The sequence below is a fragment of the Symsagittifera roscoffensis genome, chromosome 3 (assembly GCF_963678635.1).
Source record: "Symsagittifera roscoffensis chromosome 3, txSymRosc1.1, whole genome shotgun sequence".
In the NCBI taxonomy this organism is placed as follows: Eukaryota; Metazoa; Xenacoelomorpha; order Acoela; family Convolutidae; genus Symsagittifera; species Symsagittifera roscoffensis.
Window position 1 is genome coordinate 7,172,619 of NC_087064.1, and position 17,806 is coordinate 7,190,424.

General features: G+C 36.5%; 1 protein-coding gene across 1 annotated transcript in view; it reads left to right on the plus strand.

Annotated features, from left to right (window-relative positions):
* Positions 1–17,806, plus strand: part of LOC134841546 (mucin-2-like) — a 48,148-nt gene that overhangs the window by 23,076 nt on the left and 7,266 nt on the right. The window contains exon 6 of the mRNA XM_063857577.1: positions 14,677–17,464. Within this exon, the coding sequence (XP_063713647.1) occupies positions 14,677–17,464 (2,788 nt within the window). The remainder of the gene's footprint in view (positions 1–14,676; positions 17,465–17,806) is intronic.

A 17,806-nucleotide genomic window follows, 5' to 3' on the forward strand; every position in this document is an offset into this window, starting at 1 on the left:
ATGGCCCTATTACATCTTAGAAAAATTGACTATTCTATACGCAAAGTTTAACTTTATTGGATTTCTTTTCTCACTTTTAAAAGGAATCTACAACACATGTGCTATACACACACAAGTAAACAGACAAGCAAGTGTGGCACGCATACTCTTTGCAGAAGTTTTTCTACATCCTAAACAAAATTCTTCTAGATGCACAAATAAAAGAATACAACACAAAAATAACAACACGACAAAACACATACGACGAAGAACATAACAATGTAGACACAACGCCAACGGCACCACATTTACCACCACTACCACATAACCATCCACTATCCCTAGTCCCACGAAATTTTCGAAATTTAGCAATCACACATAATCCAAATTTTCGACTCACCACATCACAAAGTCCCATCCAACATATAATGACACACCAATCACAAGATGATAATACTTATGAACAAATTATTGAACAACCCCATACCACCGCTTTTCAGTCTCACAATAATAATTTTTTTAGCCCACGATGAGCCGACAACTTGGATCACTACACCGATCAAATTCCCACCCAACCAATCTTACCTCTCCAATCCCAATAATACCACTTTTTGCTTTTCCGCCACCCGATTTCCCATCTAGTAATGTAACATCAGGCATGAATTCCGACACTAACTCACATATCTCAGTTTTATACTCCATTTTTATACTCCATCTCACAACTCAATAACCCGAATATCGAAACCCCCGATGAATTTGCCGACTCAGAACCATCCCCATCCAATAATTTTCATAACTCTTCTAAATTTTCTCAACCCCCTTTTCAACCCATATTATCCAATAACCCTGACCCAATCACTTCCACACCCTCTTATGCTTCCCAAGTTACCCCAACCTACTCCTCATACCATTCTGACCAATCATCTCATTCTCCAGACACCCCCCGAATCTCCCCAGAGCTAGATAATTTTATTACCCTCCAACAACAACCCTACCACCTTAATACCCCAACCATAAACCAAATCTCCTCCACTATAAATTCATCCAACCCCCCTACCCCTACACTCTCTTCAAATTATACTGAATCACTAACACCGTCATCCACATCCACTATATCTTCACTCAACACTAATAGAGCCTATCGCACTTTTAAAAGAAAGTTCCCCAACCGTCCTTTCCCAGCAAAACCAGGAACAGCCCGTGAATACATCAACCACCCCAAGCATACTAACACAAAAGAATTTTTAGCCATCACCTTACCCTCATTCCCACAATACACCTTAAACACCCCTCACGACACTAACGAAACACGCAACTTTGTAGATGAATACGTTTTAATGCCCACTCTCTCTTGGACCTCATACTATCATTTCACTAACCCTCTTTGCTTACCTTTATCCAGCACTCACATCGATATAGAACGAAATAAGGACATGCTATATCGACTAACTACACCACTAACCGCTAGACAATTTACTTACGTTGGATATAAAAAATCACTAAAAATACACACTGCACCTAGAGCTAATGAATATACACTAGAATACTACGATCACAACATCATCAGAGCTAACCAAGATCAATTCCTAGACGACGATCGCTTCGCTAATCCACAAATCACCGAGAAATTTTTCATCAAGACACCATATGTATTTACACTAAACATCTTCGACCGTAAGTATGACCACATTATTTCAGAAGCACTAACAGACACACAAGCATACGAAAGTTTTAAAGAACGCTTCCAAATATTTTCACTAACCTTTCATTTCCTTGCACCACACGAAAGAGATTTGCACTGCTCACACGATATTATGTTGCGCACTAAACAAACCCACACATACAGTTATTATCGTTTCATCCAAAATCACTTTGACCTACACACACCCTCTAGACAACCACACCATCGTTTTCAATTCATTAATTCAAAATACACTTCACCATATTTCCTAAATTTCACATATTGTATTAAAGACACTAACCTCCATGGTATTCTTCGTAATTATGACCCCATAACCCAAATGTACATCTTCTGTCCCATCATCAAGACCTTCAACGCCGACGAAAACCGACCCTTCCTTATCCCGCACGAGTTTGTACAACCTATAGAAATCCCAATATTAGAATTCATCCACAACACTAAATTTAATCACAAATTATATAACTTAATCCAAAACACACCTTATGAGTTTGCAGTTGGCACTGAAGAACTAACCACCATTAAGGCACTTCAATTGCTTTGGCCACTACTTCAGACTAAAAACATCATCCGCATCTTAGCTAAACTACTAACAACTTCAGATCTAATTCACGACATTTTCCCCCACGGTTTTTTCCCCGACGACTAACAGGTAAGTATGAATTAAATGAATATTACTAACTAATTACAATATTAAAAACTCACCATTCTTTATCCATGTTTTCTTTAGATTTTTAGCTTTCATCCGACAATCACCTACAAAAACCACAAAAGACAATTAAAAATCGCAAATTTCATCAAACAATTTTAAAATTCTATTAATCAATTACACTTATAAAATTATAAATTTAATACCAATGCAGTAAATTCATCTATAAAATTTTCCCCCCAAGCAGTAAATCTAATTATGATGAAAATTTGTAACTTAAAATTTCCCCATACCTAGCAGTAAATTTCCAAATTCTACGTAGTAAATTAATAAAATGCAAATGCAGTACTAACCTTTTTATAATCTCATTCATTCGCACAGAAATTCTATCCACACTCGCACAGCTCGCCCACGAAGAATTGTTTAAAATAATGAATTTCAGTTTCAAGTTTTCACACTCAACAACTCTAACATAAAATAACATGTTTCAAACTTTCCTTTAACCCGGTTGGAATGGAATCATATACTAAACAAAATTAACCAACGCAGCTTACTAAATACCACAAATCATAGAATAACAGCATGACTAAGAAAAGGAAACCAACGGTACCCAAACCGGATTAACCCAGTTTAAAACTGGATAATTTATTCTTTTGAAGACTATTATAAAGTCTCAGAAAGAAATAATAAAACACAAAAAAGTCGTAAGACAAACCCATACCACAAACAATTTGATTTTTGGAAAAAAGACATAACCAACAAGACATAAGAAAGACCACAACAAACCCAACATAAAACGTTGTCACATAACAGGACCCCTCACAAAACCGCATGAAATCATACTTCCACCCCTGGCCTAACCCACCAGGAAGGACGTCCTGAGCATGCTCTATAGCCGGCCTAACCCACCGCGCTACATCCACGCTTTGTGACCACACTCCTATTTTTAATAAGAGCTACTCAAGGGTGAGTAACTCTTCAAAATAACCAAACTAAAACAAAAAGCTTTTGTGAAAACAACTAAATAAAATCATAATTAAAAAATATTAAACTAATAAAAGTTTCATAAAATGTAAATTACATGATGCAATACATAGATCAGAGTACAACACCAAGGACGAACATCAAAAGATAAAACGACCCCACCACACTCGAGAGAGAATGACCAACTACAATCAATATGCCGCTCACAATCACAACTCAAAGGATTTAGAGTACGACTTGACCTCGCAGAAAAGGACTTCATTGAACTAGACCAATGACCACCTCGATGATTCAAGTGTACGTACAGATCCGAGTAACCAGGCATCCCCTCCACGCACAATCTCCACGCCATTCCCAAGCTAGATCAGACACAAAAGAAGTTCTCCTCGAAGAACAGAAAAACCTGACATAGCCAACCATTCTGAAATCAGAATTGATTTTGTTGCAGAGACTCAGTCGTTGTCACAAGAAGACACAACGTCTTATGTCCCTAACTCCAGCTTCCTGGAACTTCTTTAACAAAGAAGAAGCGGAAGAAAATTATGATGTTCGCCAAATACCAACGTCCATCATCCATCCTTCGAATTACAGAAGAACTGTTCTAAAAAACTCTGTAAAACCCGGATGGGTGGAACCTGATCTAAACTATATTTTATGATTGGATAAATTAAATGTTTTACCAATGTAAAGTATTTAATATTAACCAATCATGATCCATCTAACTAACAACCCACTTATTTGTAAGTGCTGAAGTTACTTGTAATTTCAGCACCAGAGAGATTTGAATTTAACTTAGAAATTAGTTGCACTCTCCCGAGTACTTCAGCAGCCGCAATAAACCAGTATACCCTAGATCTATTGAGCCTAGCAGAGACTAGTTAAACAACCTGAGACTAGATAGTATAAGAGTAAGATTAGGATCGGTATTAGACTAAGAAGTTGCACGAATCTATCCGGCCGAAAATAAGATAGCGTGACGAGCAGACGGTGTACCCTATCCGAAATTACTCTATGAGTTATACAACCAAAACCTAACTCAGAAAGAAAGAAAGAAAGAATTGATTTATCCATCCGTGCTAACAAGATATGCATTTTCATATGATTTTAATTGCAAATTGAAAACTCCGGATGGAAAGGAGAGACAAAAGGCAAAGTTCCTAAGTTCGAAGTTTAAAAGATATCTTACCTGAAATTTTTTTTCGGTGTTGATTTTGGTTTGAAATTGCCAATTTGGCAAAATTTTGAACTAATTTTTGCAAATTTTGACAAATTTGTAATTGACAATAAAAACTTCTAGCAAATGATTTTTGTGTTGTGGCGAATAATTCCGCGCTAAAGTTCGAGTCTTACTTATTGGTCATTTCCCCGCTAAAACTTGAGATTTAATCAATTTGGCTGCAAAGGAACGATAAACAAACATTTCAAAATTTTAGGTTTCACAAAAAAATTTTTATCGGCATTAATTTGCGACAATTTTCAGTGCAGTCAGGACAGTCGAGTGTTGTTGTATATTTTTAGTTTGCTTTGTGGTGAAGCATTTTTTGAATGATCGGTTAAACTATTTACAAAAAGTATGACTGTAAGTAGTTTCTCATCTTTGTCAACAGATTTTTCTCTTTTTACTCAAAATACAACAAAGAAGGACGACTAACTAAATCCAAATTTTTAAAAACGTCAAAAATCTCAAAAACATTGGCCATGATGGATATTTTATGAAACGTTAATGGGCCGCATCTAAATTAGGGCGTAGCAAAACAAATATTTTGCATTTTTTTTCAATTTTCTGAGAATTAAAATGAATATACATAAGCAAATATGTTCAAACAATTAAATACCAATTATAATTTTTTTCAAGAACTAATTTCTTCAGGAACTACAGTGCTGATTTAAATTGACCTGACAAAACGCGTTAAACTTGAAATTTAAAACGCGTTTTTCTCAAATTGGGTTGAGTTTAGGTGAAAAATTAAGAAGACAAAACATGCCTAAAATTTTAGCAGAATGAATATGGTGTAATTTATTTTGCAAAATTCGGGTCCGAAATGTTATCCCAAAAATGGGCCAGTTTGGCTTTTCTTAGTTAATCAAAAATTACGCCGAAAATACCCAGTCGATCACAGACATAATTGTATCAAAGTGAGCCCCTTACATAGCCTAACAACCTGTAACGAGGGTATATTCTCCAAAACATTGTATAACGTATTTTAATTTTGTTTGATAGACAAAAAAGTTCGTTTCTACTATATAAAATACCAAGTTTTTATTACAAGTTATATCAAGTTTTTATCGTTACAGTTTGTTGAGCTACGTAAGGGGCTCACTTTGATATAAGTATGTCTGTGATCGACTGGGTATTTTCGGCGTAATTTTTGATTAACTAAGAAAAGCCAAAATGACCCAATTTTGAGGTAAAATTTTGGGCCCGAATTTCGCAAAACAAATTAGACCATATTAATTCTGCTAAGATTTTAGGCAAGTTTTGTCTTCTTAAATTTTCACCTAAATGCTACCCAATTTGAGAAAAACGCGTTTTAAATTTCAAGTTTATCGCGTTTTGTCCGGTCAATTTAAATCAGCACTGTATTCCTTTTATTCCAATTAGGAACCATATCTAATTAATTTCAATTTCCTAAACAAAATCTCTCTTTTTGTATAAAGATTCTCAAAATAACTTCTCATACCATGATTGCTTTTTTCATGCTTACATACATTCAGCACCACATGTGAGCTAGTTCGCTTACATTGAAAAATATGAAAAACTCTACCTATTTTTTGCTTTTGAAAACATCTGAATCTCTGAAGTCTTGAAACGTTATAATTTTTCAAAACAAAAATGAATTTATCCGGAAATAACAAGTAAAATGTATACAAAAAGGGAAGTGTATCATCTAGTTACATTTTTTTTGGATTAGTTAACTTGCCTTAAACTGATTTTGACCATTTTTCTAATTTAGGTTCATTTGTCATTAACAAATTTGCGCTAGGCGATAAGAAGAAACAAGAAAATATGGCACATCCTAGCTATCCATCGGCAACTAACAGTTTTTGAACCATCAAAGGTTTCTTAAAAGTTGATCAGCGGTGGAAACAATTGTGAAAGAAAGCTAGAAAAATTTTAAAAAAAAAGAGAAGAGTAGATAAAAATTTAAAAAACAAGACAAAACTGCAGTGTGATCCAAACTAAAATTCCACATCTCAGCTGACATCCTTTAATTTTTTTATAGATATTGCATCACACTGTAGTTTCGTCTGGTTTTATAAATTGCTATCTGCCTTTATTTTGTTTAATTTTTCTACCTTTCTCTCACAAAGGTTTTCACCGGTGGTCAGTTTTAAAAATTTTTGGTAATTCAAAAACTGTCAGTTGTCGAATAATAGCTAGATTGTGCCCTATTTACTTATTTCTTCTATTTGCGTAGCGTCAAAAAATGTAGATAAGAAATTGTTCAAAACTTTTTTAAGGCAAGCCAAGTAATCAAAATGAAACGTAACTAGACGATACACATCCCACTTTGTACACTTTTTGCTCAAATTTTGTGAACTTTTCTATTTTTTTCTCAAACATTTAACGTTTCAAGAAACTATACTGAACATTTTAGTCATTATTCAGAAAAATTCAAAAGCAGTGAACACTCTTAGTAAAAATTGTCATATTTTTTGAATTTTTTAACAAGCAGTTTTTTCCTAGGTAGTTTTTTTTTACATTAAAAAAAAACATTTTTTCCTTTTTTTACAAGGAACGGACTGGCCCCCATGTGGTTTCAAATGTATGTAATGATGAAGAGAAAGCAATCATGGAAAAAACTATTTCAGAATGATTTAGATTTGCGTACTTAAGGTTGATTTACATGCAATGTTGCCTAACCCATGGGCTTATGCTAAATAGATAAAGTCCGTCAAAAAGCATTTATAATCCGATATATTTGATTGAAATTCATTGCAATCATGCTATCTAGAAAACATCAATCATTTTTACTACCATTCAATCTAATGTATTTTCTTTACACAAGCCTTATGACACAATTCCATTTTTTGTCTAGTATTGGGAGTAAAGTTGCTATAACTCTCTTCGGCGCATATCCCTGAAAATGGGCAATTTGATTCTTTTTCTTCTATTTGATTTTTGAGTGGCTTGTTTTCACCTATCGGCAGCCAACTAAGGCAGAGATGCGAGGACATGAGGTCCGAAATCTTAAGAGTGATGGCTCGAAACTGGCACTTGGCAAAAAAGTTTTATTTTTCAAGGCCTTACCCACCTCTTTTTTTTTACATCTTTATCTTTTCTGTTTTCGAAGAAACTTCACTTTTGTAATGAAAAAGGAGATTTTTCTCAAACAATCACACAAGATTTTTTTGTTAAAAACTGGAAAAAAAACAGTGTAAAAAAATCACAAGATAACCGTCATTTGCTGTTTTTAAAATGACGATAGTTGAAACCATGAGAATTACATAAGTTTATTGCCGGTCAAAAAAATACAGCAACAAATTTGCAAATAGCGCTAAACGCGTGTTCTGGCTCACTAGGGGACAGGCTTATTGTTCCGTTTTTCGATACGAAAGTAACGGAATATTTGTGCTCGGGGTGCGTTTTTTTCTTCAGACAAATTTCGACTTTTTAACTAGCCATTTTTGACGGAATTTTTTTATATCATTCGAAAGGTATTGTTGTCCTGAGCTCAAATTTGAAAAAATATTAAACCTGTGATCATTTTTCGTAAAGTTACGGGGGTTTGAAGATAGCCATTTTGGGTAATTTGGGACAATTAACGCGCGATTTACTTCGCGCTATTAACGCGTGAGCGGAGATTTAATCCGTCTTAGAAATTGTTCCAAATTGGTTGCAAATAGCTTATTTGCCATAATTTATTTGTTACCAGGAGCGAAATATATCCTTTTGTACTTCATATGGCGTGTGGTGTAATGATTTTCAAAAACAAATCTCAAAATAAAAAAACTCATTTTGTTTTATTACTTTAATTTTTTCATGTTATTACTGCTCCATAGACCTTAAAAGGCAGTCGGGACATTCACGGCTTCGCCCTGATACAAAAAATCTTGTTTTGCTTTGGTCTGGAAATGAGGCGCGACATAGTCTTGAAATCAATCGCAACATGATTGAAAATTTAGTCGCAGTTCCTTGCTTTAGGAAAAAAATTTTCATTTTTTTAAATTTAGTTTTTCCATGTTATTACTGCTCCATAGACCTTAAGAGGCAGTAGAAACGATCAGGGCCTCGCCCTGATACGAGCAGTCTTGTTCGCATGTGTGCTCATTATAATGTCTTTTCAAAACTATGCAGTTGAATTGCATAATAGAGAACTGTAAAGCTTAATTTGCAAAATTTTGCCAAAAACTTAAACAGAACGAACATGAAACTTTAAACTCCGTAGTTCTCAGAGATTTATTCCCTCAAAAAAGTCATTTAAAATTGATTGAAACGAGCTAATTGTTGTAATTTCTACATTACTAGGAGTTAAATTTATCACTTAGTACTTTATATGGTGTTGCAGTGTTGATTGAATAAAAAACTCAAAATTTTTGTAACTTTTGTTGAAAAATTCATCATTTTAAAACCAATACTGCTTCATAGACCTGAAAAAAAGTCGGAGTATTCAGAACTTCAACTTGATACGACCAATCTTGTTTTATTTTACAACGGTTTTGAATTGCAGGAAAACATGCCACGCATAAATAATTTGCGTTTTGATTTCAACATCACACAAATGTTTTCCACAATCACATAATTAAGTTCGAAGCAACACTTAGATGGCAACTTTCAATTTACCAGAACTTGAGAAAATTTATTGGAGGTAAAACATCTTTTTAAATTTGAACCCAGGGTGTCAATATATTCAATGGGGTATGAACAAAAGTTACACCAAGCATAAATATTTGGTTTCTGAATTCGATTGTCTGAACAAAAAACTCCAAATCCCAAAAAGTAAGCAAAAGGACCTTGTTCACTCTTTTTTGACACCGTGCCCCAATTTTGGAAAACTAGCCAATTGAATTAAACAGCTATAACTGATATAACAAACAGCCCCAGGCAGATCTGAAATTATGAAAATGAATTTCACAATTTTTATAAAGCATATTAAAAAAACTTGAACGGATCACTTTTCATCAATCAATTTTTTCTCATATGATGCAGTTTATGTACTTGAAAATTTATTTACAGTCTGTTCAATCTAAACATATTTCAGTGGGTTTTTGACAAGTTTGCAATATCCAATTGAGTTGCGATTGGAAAAATACAACGAACCTCTACATTTCCTGGTTAGTATGCAAGTTGAACCAGCACCCACAACGGGCTATAGTTTAAAATGGAAAGGAGCAATAAAGTTCCTGGGAAATATTATGACTTCAGATCAACCTCGTGACCAATTTAGAGAACAAATTCTGGGCATAGGAAGCGAGATGGTTGGAATTACTGTTTTGGATCCCGGTAATTTTCCCACAGATTATATCTGGTCATTTTATAACCAGAATATAACGAACATTTTTTGCTTCGGGAAGGACTTTTATAGCAGCCCGGTTTCCACGGTTTCCACTTACGACTTAGCTCCCAAAAGCGCCAAAACTTTCCAAGTTCTTAGTGTTGGAAGCCTGGCCAGCGCACGCTTTAAAGCATCAGCGGGAATTATTCTGGACGGTGATGACAAAGACTACATTTTGACTCTGAATGATAACTCAATGGATGTGAAAGACCTGGAAATTGTTCTGAAGTTTCAAAACACAACTCAAACTGTGGTCGATTTGACTATATCTAGTGACTTCCCTATTTTAATACAGGGCAATGCGAGCCATAGCGGAGAAAACATGTATCTTGTCCTGAGTATAAATGGTAAGTAGAAAACAACAACCTCTGCTTTCCAGGAAAAATAAAATATAATGCTGTCATTTGTAACTCGGATTTTAAACGCGGTAATCAATTCCAGTTTTGGTCAAAATGAATTAATTCAGTATCCCCCCCCCCCCCCCTAAACTGCTTTGGAGGGAGGATGTTGAATTGGTCCTTCGCGAGCTTAGCAAAATTTTGTGGGCCATGCTAGAGAAACATAGTTTCCTGGAAACGAGAATTGAATATTTTAAAAAAACTATTTTTTGGTGTCATTTGGATTTATATCGTGTTTCTCACTAAGTTGCAGAACCATTAGAATAAAACTAGATGATGCTCAAAAGAAAAATTTTTCGTCAATTTTTTTATTTTTGCTCCAGTTTTTTTTTATTTTGTCAAATATTCTCATACGGTCATACCGAAGTTTTATACAGTCATACAAAACTCATACAGTCACATCGAACTTTCCTAACTAAAGGTTCAAAATACAGGGAGCAACGAAATAATATTAATTGTTCCAAATTGAATTGAGACTAGTTAACCGGGTGGGTCGTATTAATTTTGTACATTTCACACTCTGATATTGTCCAAAATTTATAGGTTTTCAATGTTTTCTTTTCCCAAAAACTATTGGAAATGAATTAACTGACAGTCGGATATTCAGGGCTTTGCCTTGATATACGAGCAATCTTGTTAATGAAAATGGTTGTTTTTGTTTCGACTTTCGTAACGAAAGTAACGGAATATTTGTGATCGGTGTGGTTTTTTTCTTCAGACAAATTTCGATAATTTAACCAGCCATTTTTGACGGCCATTTTTGATTTTTTTAAAGATCATTCAAAAAGTATTGTTGGCTTGAGCAGAATTTCAACAGAAGTTACACCCGTGATCAATTTTTGTTAAGTTATGGGGGTTTAAAAATTGTCTTTTTGGTAAGTTTGGACAATTAACGCGCAATATATTTCGCGCTATTAACGCGTAAGTACAGATTTCTTCCGCCTTAGAAGAAATCGTTCCGAATTGGTTGAAGAAAACTTATTGTTCCGACTTTTGAAGAAAGTGAGGAATATTTATACTTAGTGTGGTTTTTTTTATTCAGTCAATTTTCGACTTGCTAACTAAGCGTTTTTGAAGGATTTTTTATACCCTCTGAGAAATATTGTAATTCTAAGCTCATATTTAGAAAAATATTCCATTTGTGATTATTTGGTGAAGTTATGGGCTTTTGAAAAATGCAAATTTGGCCAATTTGGGATAAATAAAGTGCGATATATTGCGTAGTTATAACAAGCGTAAAAAGCAAATTAATGTGTTCCGAATTGATTTGAGGCCAGCAATTTAGCCCTATCATCACAATAAGAGTCACTAAAAACATCCATAGTATTTTACATAGCGTGTGGGCGATGAAATGAAGAAACAATGAAAAAAAAATCTTTTTTTTTCTCAATTATTTTGTCAATTATTCAACTAAAAAAATTTCAGTCGACCTAAGTGCAGTGGTAACATATCAGTGCAGTCTTGCTTGTCATAACTGATTTGTTACTAGGAGCGAAATTTACCACTTTGTACTTAAATGGCGTGTGTGGGGGGGTGATTTTCAAAAGTAGATCTCAAATTAAAAAAACTCATTTTGTTTTATTATATTTAATTTTTTCATGTTATTACTGCTACATAGACCTTAAAAAGCAGTCGGAACATTCACCGCTACGTTTTGATACGAGCAGTCATGCTTAATGTATAATCCTTAGTTTTTGTATGGCATAAACTAGCAAAATGTAAACCTGAATGCTTTCTGGTTTCGGGTACTCAATCGGAGCTCTGACCACCACCTTGAAAACATATTTCAACACCTATTTCTGATTAGCATGACAGTTTAATGGTTAAAAAATGTGTCCAGGAAAAAAACGTGTGTGAAAATTGGCCAATTTTTGTCATATGTTTTTTAACAGATTTTTTGATAGCTCTGAAACGCTTTGGAATACTCATTACAGCAACAAAAAATATATGCGTTCAATCTAAAATTATAATCAGCAAATTTTTTTGTTTCAGCCTTGAAAAATTATATTCCTGCCTACTTTTTGAACTTCGTTGACTCAATTGGGACTCTGTTTATCTCAAATATGCCCCAAGAAATAGAGTGGGGAGCGTTTGGGGAGAAATCAATTACCTTCAAAAACATAGCAATATGCTCATTTCCAAACTCAGATGCGAAAATTTCGGACTGCAGTTCTAAACTTGTAAATACAACAGTTTTCAATAACTATTGGGCAGACAACGATTGTAGGAAAATATCAGATCCAACTATTTGTGCATTATGTTTTCTGCAACAATACAAATTCAATTATGTCGAAGACAAGGTCAAAGAGAGATGCGCTGATGCAGATGGAATTCCGCCAAGAGATGAAGATACGTGTCTATTGGGATTCATTTCCTATTCATCGGATTTTCCATATTCATCAATATATGTTTTGCTTTTTTCAACAACCCCCCTTCTCATAAACAACATTTCACTTTCACTTTTGAAAAAGAAAGCAATTCAACTTGGTAACAGAATAATCTGAAGCAAAATTGAAGCTGTGTCGAGTAGGGACATTGTTCGATTGACATAATCTAGAAACCCGAACTGACAAACATGAGCTTGAAATCGAATTAAATCGATTTTTATACAGATAAATTTGTAAGAAACCGAATTACGATAGCCCATTGAGATATGGTAATTGATGTTTAGAATGGTTTAAATTTATTTTTACGGTAAAAAAACGATTTTATTGCTTAAAAATGTTGGTAAAAACGGATTTAAATCAATTTTTATCAATTTTTTGTTTCTACTATTTGAATGAAAATAAAACTGAATTATGTTGAAAAAAAAATGGATTTAAGTCGATTGAAACCGTTTTTTAAACTACATTTTTTTGAATCAAGCTAAATCAACTTTAATTACATTAAACTCAGTTTTCTCAGATTTTTGCTACATTATCTGTACAAAATCGATTGCAACCCATTTTTTGTCAGTACTGGAAGGACCATACTCAACCCTTCGGTAGCTTCAGATTTCTCGCACCACACAACAGCCAAACTAAGTTTTAGAGATATTTGTATTATAATTTCATACAGTTTCTAGCACAAATGTGTGTCGCATTAAATATGATTACTAGGTGCATATACAAAACAGTCCCATACAAAACATTCCAATACAAAATAGTCCCAAAAATCACGAAATGAAGGGAAAAAAGTCAGTCCAACACAAAACAGTCCGGTTTCAGGTCGCCGGTGGGCGCGCTATGCGGCGATAACCGGCTCTAAATTTCGTATTAAGTCCTACCCTCTGTTGGCAAAGTACAATTCTCGGCCTACCGGCTTGTTAAAACAATTATTTACTTGGGACTGTTTTTCGGACTGTTTCGTATCGGACTGGTTTTTCGTTAATAATTAGCTATACTGTCTCCTATATTGGCAACTGAATCACAATTGATTGACACTTCCCCAGCCCTGTCTTAGGAGTGCGCCGTATACTCCCAAGAACAGTGTCTACAACCTAAATGGCATCCAAGACTACGAGAACATGACAGTCTGCGGAGACGACCGCATCACTGGCCCCACATCCCAGGCTTCATTTTTTTCCTATGGATAAAATAATTTTCAAGGCGTTTTTTCCAGGTTAAAGCACCTTAAATTTTAAGCTAAATGTAGGTAAAGATTTAAAGTATTTTTTAGGTAAGCTAAGGCGCCAAAATAAATAACTTTGAGGGGGAGCGCGCGCCAAAAATAACGCATTTTTTTGGTCAAAACGTTCAAAAAAGTGCTTAAAAACGCTTTTTTTCACCTGTTTTTTTCCTGTGCCCCCCTAGAAAAAATTTTGCGCATGCCACTGCTTAACCTACTGAACTATTACCCTCCTTTTCTTCAAAAGAGGGGGAAATTGTTAAGTAGATCCTAGAAGTAGCTACTCATTCTGATAATCTAATTTTAGTAACTATCAGGGAAAATTTTGTTTACTAGAGTTTCAATTAACTCCAATGAACTACGGCCCCGCTGAAAAGCCAAATAGGTAATAGTTTGCTGGTTTGTTCCCTCAAAAGAGCTTTGGTCCCTAAAAATCCGAGGTACACTATGTTGCTAATTCTAACAATAAGCATTTTTATTTTTATATTTTACTGTGGAAACGGGCCTAGCGGATACGAGCCCAGATGCCAACCCCAAGGCGTAGGTTCAAATCCAGGGCTGGCTCTTCTTTTTAGAAAATAGGCGGGACAAGCATCTGAACTAGTCTTTTTTTCTGTGAATGGACTATAGTTCTAAAAAAAGGACTATAGGACTATAGTTCTAAAAAAAGGGTCGTCAATTTCCGAAAATTTTGGAATTTCTGCCACCCACCCCCTCCCCTCCCTCGAGAAAATCCTAGATCCACCCCTGACGAAGAGCGTATATTTTTGACACATCAATAATCGTTTATAAGTTTTTAAAAAGTAGCCGCACTACAGGACTAACTAGAACATGCAGTTTCAACTGGGATGTGAACATTGAAAGACTACGTCTTCTACGACGTCTAGCACGACTTCACCTACAACATCGAGCACCTCGTCGCCTACAACATCATCTACAACATCGAGCACCTCGTCGCCTACAACATCATCTACAACATCGAGTACCTCGTCCCCTACGACATCTAGCACAACTTCTAGCACGACATCGGCTACTACATCGAGTACCTCGTCGCCTACAACATCATCTACAACATCGAGTACCTCGTCGCCTACAACATCATCTACAACATCGAGTACCTCGTCGCCTACAACATCATCTACAACATCGAGCACCTCGTCGCCTACGACATCATCTACAACATCGAGTACCTCGTCACCCACAACATCATCTATAACATCGAGTACCTCGTCGCCTACGTCATCATCCACAACATCGAGTACTTCGTCGCCTACAACATCATCTACAACATCGAGTACCTCGTCGCCTACAACATCATCTACAACATCGAGCACCTCGTCGCCTACAACATCATCTACAACCTCGAGTACCTCGTCTCCTACGACATCTAGCACAACTTCTAGCACGACATCGGCTACTACATCGAGTACCTCGTCGCCTACAACATCATCTACAACTTCGAGTACTTCGTCGCCTACAACATCATCTACAACTTCGAGTACCTCGTCGCCTACAACATCATCTACAACATCGAGTACCTCGTCGCCCACGACATCTAGCACAACTTCTAGTACGACATCGTCTACTACATCGAGTACCTCGTCGCCTTCAACATCGTCTACAACATCGAGTACATCGTCGCCTACAACATCATCTACAACTTCGAGTACCTCGTCGCCTACAACATCATCTACAACATCGAGCACCTCGTCGCCTACGACATCATCTACAACATCGAGTACCTCGTCACCCACAACATCATCTATAACATCGAGTACCTCGTCGCCTACGTCATCATCTACAACATCGAGTACTTCGTCGCCTACAACATCATCTACAACATCGAGTACCTCGTCGCCTACAACATCATCTACAACTTCGAGTACTTCATCGCCTACAACATCATCTACAACTTCGAGTACCTCGTCGCCTACAACATCATCTACAACATCGAGTACCTCGTCGCCCACGACATCTAGCACAACTTCTAGTACGACATCGTCTACTACATCGAGTACCTCGTCGCCTACAACATCATCTACAACATCGAGTACATCATCGCCTACAACATCATCTACAACTTCGAGTACTTCGTCACCTACAACATCATCTAGCACATCGAGTACCTCGTCGTCTACCACATCATCTACAACATCGAGTACCTCGTCGCCTACGACATCTAGCACAACTTCTAGTACGACATCGTCTACTACATCGAGTACCTCGTCGCCTACAACATCATCTACAACATCGAGTACCTCGTCGCCTACGTCATCATCTACAACATCGAGTACCTCGTCGCCCACAACATCATCTATAACATCGAGTACCTCGTCGCCTACGACATCATCTACAACTTCGAGTACCTCGTCGCCTACAACATCATCTACAATTTCGAGTACTTCGTCGCCTACAACATCATCTACAACTTCGAGTACCTCATCGCCTACGACATCTAGCACAACTTCTAGTACGACATCGTCTACTACATCGAGTACCTCGTCGCCTACAACATCATCTACAACATCAAGTACATCGTCGCCTACAACATCATCTACAACTTCGAGTACTTCTTCGCCTACAACATCATCTACAACATCGAGTACCTCGTCGCCTACGACATCATCTTCAACTTCGAGTACCTCGTCGCCTACAACATCATCTACAACATCGAGCACCTCGTCGCCTACGATATCATCAAAAACATCGAGTACTTCGTCGCCTACAACATCATCTACAACTTCGAGTACCTCGTCGCCTACGACATCTAGCACAACTTCTAGTACGACATGGTCTACTACATCGAGTACCTCGTCGCCTACAACATCATCTACAACATCGAGTACATCGTCGCCTACAACATCATCTACAACTTCGAGTACTTCTTCGCCTACAACATCATCTACAACATCGAGCAGCTCGTCGCCTACGACATCATCAACAACATCGAGTACTTCGTCGCCTACAACATCATCTACAACTTCGAGTACCTCGTCGCCTACAACATTATCTACAACATCGAGTACCTGGTCGCCTATAACATCATCTACGACATCGAGTACCTCTTCGCCTACAACTTCATCTAGAACTTCGAGTACCTTGTCGCCTACAGCGTCATCTACAACATCGATTACCTCGTTGCCTACGACATCTAGCACCTTTTCTAGTATGACATCGTCTGCTAAACCGAGTAGCCATTGGCCTATAAGGTTTACTACAACACCGAGTACTTCGTCGCGTACTACAACCAGCACGACATCATCAATAACATCGAGTACCTCATCACCTGCAAAATCGCCTACAACATCGAGTACATCCTCGCCTACAACATCTAGCAACTTTTCTAGTACGACATCGTCTGCTTCAACGATTAGCTCATGGCCTACAACATCATCTACCACATCGAGTACTTCGTCGCGTACTACATCCAGCACGACATCTGGCACGACATCATCAACAACATCGAGTACCTCAACGCCTACAACACCATCTACAAAATCGACTACCTCGTCGCCTACTAAGTCCTCTTCATTATCGGGTACATTGTCACCTACGACATCCAATACGACTTCTAGCACGACAGCATCGAAAACAACAAAAACCTTGTCGAACTCATCGGAAGCGTTCACAGCAAGCAATGACAATTTGAATGGTTAGTTAATCAAACATTAATTCAACAAGACAAAACATTCAAAAGAAAAAGCGTTTCTTTCATGAAATACAAAATGATCTCAAAAATGATCTCTTTCGTGCTCCCGCCTGCCATGTAAACTTGATAAAATTTGGATAAATTGCAGGCAAAGAACAGTAACTTTTGCTTGCTTTGTTTGTCAAAAAATTTAATCAAAAATGGAGTTTTGGCACGCTTCCGCAAGCATTTTCAGGCAACGCACAGGATGCCTGTTCTTAGTAAAATGAAAATTTGAATGAATATCTTGTAAGTATTGCTATAAGTAATAAGTTTTATTTTTAAAATATTTCATAAGAACATGAA